At 37.2% G+C, this 9,694-nt stretch overlaps 1 protein-coding gene across 1 annotated transcript in view; it reads right to left on the bottom strand.

The window, feature by feature from the left end:
- tcf25 (TCF25 ribosome quality control complex subunit) overlaps positions 1 to 9,694 on the bottom strand; it is an 83,072-nt gene that overhangs the window by 2,876 nt on the left and 70,502 nt on the right. The window contains exon 17 of the mRNA XM_016451811.1: positions 2,680 to 2,755. Within this exon, the coding sequence (XP_016307297.1) occupies positions 2,680 to 2,755 (76 nt within the window). The remainder of the gene's footprint in view (positions 1 to 2,679; positions 2,756 to 9,694) is intronic.

Below are 9,694 nucleotides of genomic sequence, written 5' to 3'. Positions count from 1 at the left end.
CCCTCCCCCAGTTCCGCCTCCACTCCACCACCCTCCTGGACTTGTTGGGTTTTGTTTGTGTTTGTTTGGGCGTCTGGAGCCGCCCTTAGAGGGGGGGATATGTAATGTGTTGTTTTGGGTTGTGTTTCTTGTTCATGTTTTCATGTCTTTTATTTTGTAATTGTTTCACCCTGTTAGTGTCATGCTTCCCTTGCCCTCATGTATCTCTGCCTTGTGTATGTGTCATGTTCTGATTGGTTGTCTTAGTCACGTGTCTTGTTTCCCATTGGTTTGTTCTTGTCTTGTGACCCTCCTTGTCTGCTATAAGTAGCCATCATGTTCCCATTGTGCCTGGTCGTGTATTGATGTTGTAACCCGCTGTCGGTGAGTCTAGTCTGTTCATGCCTAGTCAAGTCTGTTCATGCCTCGTCAAGTCAAGTCTGTGTCTCTAGTCTTCGTCTGTTTGGATTATGTTTGGATGTTTGGATTTCACCTTGTTTTGAATAAACTGCACTTGGGTTCTTCACTACGCTCGCCTTCAGTGGACTAACTCATTACAGACACAAGCTAATTTTCATTTTTGGGTGAACTAACCCTTTAAATCAACATTAAGCTGACTCAAAGTGCATAAATGAAACTTTTGTCTGCTGTATAATTTCTTATAGCTGAACTGAACTACTTTTATTTGTAAAAATTAACTTTACAAAGTTATTGAACTGAACCAACACTAAATAATTACTATTGTCTTTTTTTAGAGCTAAAATGTTTCATTAAATAAAACAATGTTTTTGGTACAATTTATGTTTGCCTTTTCCTGTAAAACCTATTCAATGTATTTACATTCTGTAATTACCTACTTTTTTTTATAGAGTGTTTCATTGTTGCTGGCTTAAAAGGATCAGTTTAGATTTTTTTTTTCAAGTTTTGAATGATTTCATGTTTTATTAATATTAATGTTCCTTTCAAGCTTTTAGAGCAATCTAGCCTATATAATGTTTGTCAGCTCTATTTTAAATATTTCTATAGCTAGATTTGGCTAGATGACCCATTTTGAAAAAGGTATCGACCCACTTAATGAACTGGTCCAGATCGGATCCAGGCCGGATGAGTTGCTTCATGAACAGGTCCAGATCGGATGAGCTACTCTATGAACAATTTCGAACCGGATTTGTGCATGTTGGGTGGTCATATTAACTCATTTTAATATATGAATTACCTTTGAGACACTGTGCTTACTACATTAACCTGCTCATTGATGCCCCCCTTTTGTCCTAAGTTACCTTATTGTGGACCGTCACCAATCTCAAATACATTCCCGGATAAATTGTACAAATTGTATGTTATGTTTACTTTAACCTGCTGCTCTCTCATTTAGGATTTTAATATGGATATGACTGTATAAATTGTATATTTGTATTAACAGACTTTGTGTGGTTGAGTGTCTTCTTGGCTACTGATGCCCATATAAATTATTTTGTCCAGTAAAGACCGGTTGGCCTCCTCCCTCGTTTGGGATTGTTACACTACAGTTATTGTTGACAAAAGATACATTATGCTGTTTTATGTAGGTTAACACATTTAAAACGTATAAATAGCACATTTAAAACTATCTGTACCAAACAAAGTAATATTGACATGATAAAAACACTGTTACTCACACTTGTTGGATCCAATATAGTCGGCACATCATCGTCTTTTAATTTCAATCTCTCTGAAAATCTTGCTTCTTTATTTACCTACTACACGTGCAAATCGGCATTGATCTTTTCCTGCACTATGACGTTATAATGTGAGAATTTCCAAAACGAGTCATTCTGGCAGCTTGGCTTCAATATAAGCTGTTTTTAGATGAACAAGAAAGTTAACTTACAGTATGTTTTTAATAGTGCCTTTATATTACCTTTTGACCTCTAATATGTCAAGTGATCAAGGAAAATTTGATTTCCCAATTCATGACCCATTTAAAAGATGAATGTGAACTGTTATGGACATCAAGCTATCATGGCAATATGTATTATTCATTTTTAAATATATTCCTTGTTACCTATACTACATTGAACATTTTACTTTTATCCAAATTATTTTCATTATTAGTGGGACATGGAAAAACAGTTATGACTTACTACAAAAATTATGCAATGTTCTTAGATACAGAAATAATAAACAAAACATCAAATGTAGTTAACAGTGAGTGGCGGTTTGCATCACGACAATAGTTTATTAATATAGGCCTTGGCAGAGTTCTGTAACGACTCTTATTCTGCCGGTTTTACCAATCAGATAAAAAGGGACATTTCAGTGCCGCCCACATGAATGAACGAAATATGGAAGCCATAAACTGATTTGTAAAACTGAAACCTAATTTTTCGTTTGTTAAACTAAACAGAAAAAATGAAAACAAGCCATCTTTCCAGTTCTCATTATTCTCATTTCAGATAGGATATCAAATGTGTAAAACATACACGGACCATTAACTCTTCTGAATCATGTTTCTCTCTTTTTTTCCACCCAAGGAGAGCATTCTATCCAAACACTGGACACACTTTGGTATGAATATTAAACTACAATCTGGCTCACCTACATTTTACACACGTTTTTACATTTAATCTGTGACCATGAGCACCATCTGAATTCTATCGCTAAATATTTTTAAACTGAAGGAAATTGTGTGCTTGCACATACAGTGATGCATCCACTCACCTGGAGGTTGAAGTTTGGTAGCAGTGATCGGAAAAACAAAGATAATGTGCTTTCATTTGAGGCCCCCATGTTCTGCCTGAAAACAGACATTTACACATTTTACAATTTAAAGGGTAAAAGTAAAAAAGAATGATTTTAAAATCAAAATGGTCAAACCTGAAAAATTGTATTTACTAGAAGGAAAGGCTGGACTATGTTAACGTCAATTCACGCTGCACTGACAGACACATACCAATGCAAACAGTCACTATATTACTGCACATGACTTCTCAGACATTCCACTACCCGATAAACCCAATTCAACATATTCAATCGGTAAAAACAAGCTCTGACTAAGGGTGTTCTATTTCAGATCAGTCAACGCCGACTCTCAACTCCCACCATATGAGTTGATAGAATCAACTCATCAACTCCATTTACTTCACATCAAAAAGGGGCCAAAAATAATACAAGATTGCAGTCGTTATTACACACTTAATTAATTTTTTTCCCCTGACATGATGCCGCTTTATTCAAACGACACACTTTTAGCCTGACTGCCCAAATTAATCCAATTTAGCAATAACATTACCTTGAAATTATCAACATCATGAGCTGTTGCCGATACCTAAATTTACTGAAGGAAAAGTCACGAGAAACAGCCATGGTCGGATATTAGGTCAGAATTAAATGTGAAAAAAGATATTCTTTAATTAACACATCTGATTATAATAGTCGGGTGATGGAGCTAAACACACATGATCATTGTCTTAAAAAGCATTAAAATATATAAAAAATAAATACAGTATGTACAAAATACAATAATGTACACTTATGGTTAGTTTAATGAACACAGAGGTTAACCATGGAATATTAGATGTATGTTTACTGGATTAATATCATAAACATCAATTAAATTACCAAGCTGGCACGGAGGTATGTATAATTACTAAAGTCACTATGACTGTTATTTATTTCTAATAGTTGTTTCTGTGACAGCTCCGAGTCTCTGATGCACGGTGTATAATACAACAGTTTTCAAATTCCTCCCTTTATTTCATCCACTCCTTGCTGATATAGTGCACTCAACTGCCAATGCACTATATGGCGATTAAAGAATCAGTGAAAAAGTGAGCGATTTTGGACACAGTAACAGACTTGACAACGAGAGTCAATTCCTGTGCTGGAGTCAACCCAGACTATAGAACTATTCAGAGTCAAGGAATCAACTCTTTTGGAGTCGACTCTCCATCACTAGCCCCGACCATGCCGGCAAGGGTAGTAACACACTGATCTGACAAAAACCAGAATAAAGTTTCTGTTGCCGTTTGTCGGTGTCTGTCTGTGCAGAGTGAATTTATTGATCTACTGAACATTCTGCTCTATTATTCATTTCTAGCAGTAACCTAGAGCTTTCAAGCTATGACCACCAAATTTCAAAACAAGTTAGCAACTAGGGCTGTGCAAAAAATCTAATGCGATTTTCATGCGCATCTCGTCAGTAAAGCCGCTTCTGGTGATTAGTAGTAAATCTCCAGCACGTGCTTTCAGATGGAGCGGCATTTACTACACAGAGCCATAGTTCACTGACAAGCTACGCAAAATCACATTCAAAATCGCAGGCGATTCATTGCCAATTATGAATGCAATTTTGTGTAGCTTGTCAGATTCGATTTTTTGCACAGCCCTACTAGCAACATTCTAAAACACGTTAGCAATTTTTTCATTGTATACTGTATACAGAGTATACTGATACCAATCCCATACTATAGCACAATTTTTTTTTTTAAACCGATGTAGAATTTTTATACCTGTGATCATCTGATCATCACTCTTTTGTCTGTTAAACACAATCTACTAAATATAGACAACTGCATTATAAAGAAAAATAACAAATAAAAAATATATAATCATAATCTATAATAAAAATACTATTATAAACTAGGTTAGTGGATAATTCAGCAGCAAAAGTTACTCTACAAAAAAAACATGAGTGCACAATAATTGTATAAAATCTAAACACGTAGTGAAAAAACATCATTTAGTGGGGAACAAATAAAAGTGAATAAGTGTAGGACTAAATCTGGTAAAATGTTACACATTGCTCTTTGTATTGTTGTAAAATACATTCATGAAGAACAAGTAAATATATTTCTATATAAATATATACTATAAAATTAAAATATTTTTTTTAATGTATAGCACAGTAATCAGGCAGCTACATATGATAAATAGGACAGAACAAGAAAGGCTATTCATTTTTCATTACGCAAAAGTACTATAATATGAAAGGCTCCAATACAGAGCGGCACAAAGCGCTTATGCGCATCCCATGCGCAGAATGATGCACTTGAAGCAACATGGAGTCACAGTGTGCAGCGCTCTGCATAGAAAAGTTTAAAGCACAAAGGGAAGAGATATTGATGCGTAGTGTATTATATCTGTGCAATAGTTTGAGCCTTTTCTTTTAACAGTTTTAAATTTCACTTACTGTGCGAGTGATGAACAATTCATAATGCTCTCTACTCCAGTGCTGTGATCTAACAGACACCTGGAAAGTAACATGATTTAGCCATGGTACTAAACTCCATCAAGATAAAGTCCTTTTATGCAAAACCATTGATCTTTATCTACAGATCAAGTATAATAATATGAACACTGAATCATCTTGGAGAGACTTTCATCGTCTTGACTGTTGTAACCAAACACAACAAGCAGTTTGAATGCTGAATGGAGGATCAGACAGCCGCAGCGGAGAGAACAGTTCATGTGAACTTGAATTTAATGACTTAAATATTCATCTGTACCTTACATTAAACTATGGAATGGCTTCAGAAGACTTGGAATATAGTGCACGGAAATTTTATGGTGCTTTATAATGTTTTTGTGCCTTTCGTGGGGCTTTACAATAACACAATAGTATACGCCCAATATCGGATTTGGATCATTCTCGTCTGACCAATACCTGATCCGGCAAAAAATGGCAGTATCGGAGCCAATGACCCATCAGTGTATATCAATGTAACTGAAATAATGTCAGATCATTTTCATTTCTCTTTCTTTAATGTAATACTATAAAATTAACAAAACTCATGTAAGAAACAAACAGAAACCTTTAAGACAAAAGAGAAAAAAAATTGCCTGGTTGCATAAATGTGCACACCCTTTTAGTATGACATGGTACAAGACAAAAGGCATGGTTGGTCGCATTTGTTTTCAGGAGAAGAATAACAGGAACATTTTGGAATGGACCATTAAGAGATAAAAAAAACAAAAAAAACACCTATGATAGTCCAGGTGATATGTGCAAAATGTGAGGTGATATGCTCACTTTTTCATAAAAGCATGAAACTTGGTACACTTGTACAATTTGGGGCCCTGAACATTTTCAGAAATGGAGTCATTGCAAAAACGCCTCGTGGTTGCCATGGCGGCCATTTTACTTTCCGCCATTAACAAATTATGTATTTTATGTCATATCTCCTGAATCAAACATGATAACACAGAAAAGGTGATGTCTACTCATATATTTTGATGGTCAATTACAGTGATACCAAATACAACAACATAAACTGTTCGGGTGAAGAGTTAATGGTGAAATCAGTGACGTGAGAAGGAAATCACAGTTTCTCAGTATGATAGCATCTACAATAGTCTGTATTATGGCTATTTATTTTCTCTTTCTTTGATAACTGACTAATATTTTATTCAGTAATACAATAAAAGATTGTTTTCAAGAATACAATCATATATTTCAGAGATTTAAAAAAAAAAAAAAAACACTCAGGTAAGTATATCTTTACTTATCTCAGGCAGAGTCAGGTAGGCAGTAGTGCGTAAGTGTTTGCTTAATACCTCGTTTCTGTTTCTGTTGTTTAGATTTTTATTTGCTGTTAAGAAGGGTTATTTCATTTACTATTTATATTTTTCTTCTTTCGTTATAATTTGTATTTTGATTGCACATATTTGTAATTAGAATAATAGCCATTGGCTAAGAAGAATCTTTTGATATTTGTATTGCTTGTTTACTGCACTTAAGTGGTGAACAGTCCCGCAGTAGTTTCGAGTTGAGCCATTTCCGTGCTATAGGCTTTTGGTGTGCTAATTGTCAAGGTGTCCACAGCTGTATTCACTCAAGAGTTGATAAGCTGTGCATTTATTTGTTATCTGTGCACTGACATGGAATACCTGTGACCTTCTTTTTCCCACATCTATCATGTGTTTCCAATACATTCCTGTTGTCTCTCAACAACGCTCTAATATCAAATGCAGATAGCAATGCAATCTTGCTAACCTTCGTCCTATCTACACCTCTTCTACTGCACCGGTCTCTTTTTTCCTGTGGGTCTCTGGAATTGTCAGTCAGCTCTCAACAATGACTTCATTCCAGCCACTGCTTCTCAGTCTACTCCTAGTATATCAGACTTTAACGGGACCTGGATTCGTCCAGAATGCTCAGCAACCCCTGCTGCCCTACTACTGCTTCTTCGTGAACATCGGACCAAACTCAGGGCAGCAGAGACAGAATGGCACAAATCAAAATATCCATCTGACCTGAGTATATACCAGTCTTTGTTTTCATCTTTCTCTGTTAAAGTCTATGCTGCCAAATCTTTGTATTTCCACAACAAGATCAACAGCACTTCAGACACATGTAATCTCTTCAAAACATCCAATTCCCTCCTCTGTCCTCCTCCACCACCTGTTTAACAGCTCATGATTTTACTACATTCTTCACAGACAAAACTAAAACCATCAGCAGTCAGTTCTCAGCTCCACACATGCAGGTATATACTCATTTTTTTCCCCCTTATCTTTCTCTGTACAGCACTTTGGTTCCAGTCGTGGTGTTGAAAGTGCTTTATAAATAAAGTTTGAGTTGAGTTGAGGAACTCAAACCAACCATATCCACTGCTAAAACTCCCCTCTCATCCTTCTGTCCCCTCACAGAGGCAGAAGTATCTAAATTTCTCCTTGCCAGCCATCCTACAACATGTCCTCTAGACTCAATCCCCTCACACCTTATCCAAGCAAGGTCTTCTACCAGCACTCGCACATATCATCAACACATCTCTTTTTACAGGCATTTTCCCCACCACATTCAAGCAGGCTCTGGTAAACCCACTGCTCAAAAAACCTACATTAAACACTTCATTGTAGATAGCTACAGAACGGTCTCTCTTATTCCATTAATATCGAAAACACTTGAATGTGTTGTTTTCAACCAGGTATCATTATTTCTTTCACAGAATAACCAGCTGGACATTAACCAATCAGGTTTCAGAAACAGCCATTCAACTGAGACTGTTGTGATTGAGACTGTTCAGTGACTGTCGGTCACTGAAGCCCTGCAATTTGCGAAAGCTGATTCCAGATCATCTGTTCTCATTCTGCTGGATCTATCTGCCGCTTTTGACACTGTGAATCATCAGATCCTCCTGTACACCGTCTCTTCACTGGGCATCACAAGAACTGCATTTCACTGGTTTGAATCCTATCTCACAGGTAGGTCTTTCAGGGTTGCTCTTCTCCATATACACTATTTCACTGGGACCCATCATACAAGTACATGGTTTCTCCTACCATTGCTATGCTGATGACACACAGCTCTATCTTTCATTTCAACCAGACGATCCAACGGTAGCTGCACGGATCTCAGGCTGCCTGGCGAACATCTCGGCATGGATGAAGAAAAATCACCTGCAGCTCAACCTGGCAAAGACTGAGCTTCTCATCTTCCCTGCCACTCCGACTCTACAGCATGATTTTACCATCCAGCTAGGTTTATCAACATCTTGGTGTAATCTTTGATGATCAGCTGACCTTCAAGGACCACATTGCAAAGACAGCTCGATCATGCAGATTTGCATTTGCACACATCAGAAAGATCAGGCCCTTCCTAACAGAGCATGCTGCACAACTTCTTGTTCAGGCCCTTGTCATTTCTAGGCTGGACTACTGTAATGCTCTTTTGGCTGGACTTCCATTATGCACAATCAAACTTCTACAAATGATTCCGAATGCAGCAGCACGTCTGATCTTCCACGAGCCCAAAAGGGCCCAAATCACACCTCTCTTTATCTCCCTGCACTGACTACTGGTTGTGGCTCACATCAAGTTCAATACATTGATGCTTGCGTAAAGAACAGCCACAGGCTCAGCACCCTTCTACTTCCACTCACTCTTAAGACTCTACATCCCCTCCAGAAGCCTGAGATCTGTAAGTGAGCGAAGCCTCGTGGTACCATCACAGAGAGGCACAAAATCACTTTCCAGAACAATTTCGCTCACCATTCCAGGCTGGTGGAATGATCTTCCCAACCCCATCTAGAATGCTGAATCTGACAATTTCAAGCGACAGCTGAAATACTCATCTCTCTTTCATCAACATTTGACTGCATCCAAATTTAAAGGGGTGGTTGATTGCGATTTCACTTTTTTAACGTTAGTTAGTGTGTAATGTTGCTGTTTGAGCATAAACAATATCTGCAAAGTTACGAAGCTGAAAGTTCAATGCAAACGGAGATATCGTCTTTTAAAATTCTGCCAGTTTAATGCCTACAAAAACGGCTGGTAGGGACTACAACAAGTTACTTCCTGGGTTCGTGACATCACAAACCCAGATAAACCCCGCCCTCGGGAAAAGGCAGCAAAGGGGGCGAGGCCATGCTGCTCTGCTTTAGAGAAGAGGAAGAGAAAACTACAGGTGCACGTAAAAATCTATTCATATATGAATCGCGATTCACATATTATATATTAATATACTGTATATTCATATATTGCGATTCAGTTGCCGTATTGTATTAAAGCTTTAATCAGGATAAAACCGTATATTAAAAGATAACATAAGCAGTAGCAATTTAAATAAGTGTATTTATATTTATTATATAAGTATGAGACAACAAAAAACATAGACCTACCATTAAAAGACATGCTTGCACAGGTTCTGCACGATCCTCGTCAATAATATCCTCTGCTTCTCAATTGGGCTCAAACTGATAAGCGATATTAACGATGCCGTTGTTTACAATGCACA

This window comes from Sinocyclocheilus anshuiensis, unplaced genomic scaffold, assembly GCF_001515605.1.
Source record: "Sinocyclocheilus anshuiensis isolate Anshui unplaced genomic scaffold, SAMN03320099.WGS_v1.1 scaffold1056, whole genome shotgun sequence".
Classification (NCBI taxonomy): domain Eukaryota; kingdom Metazoa; phylum Chordata; class Actinopteri; order Cypriniformes; family Cyprinidae; genus Sinocyclocheilus; species Sinocyclocheilus anshuiensis.
This window is presented reverse-complemented; position numbering and strand designations above follow the sequence as displayed.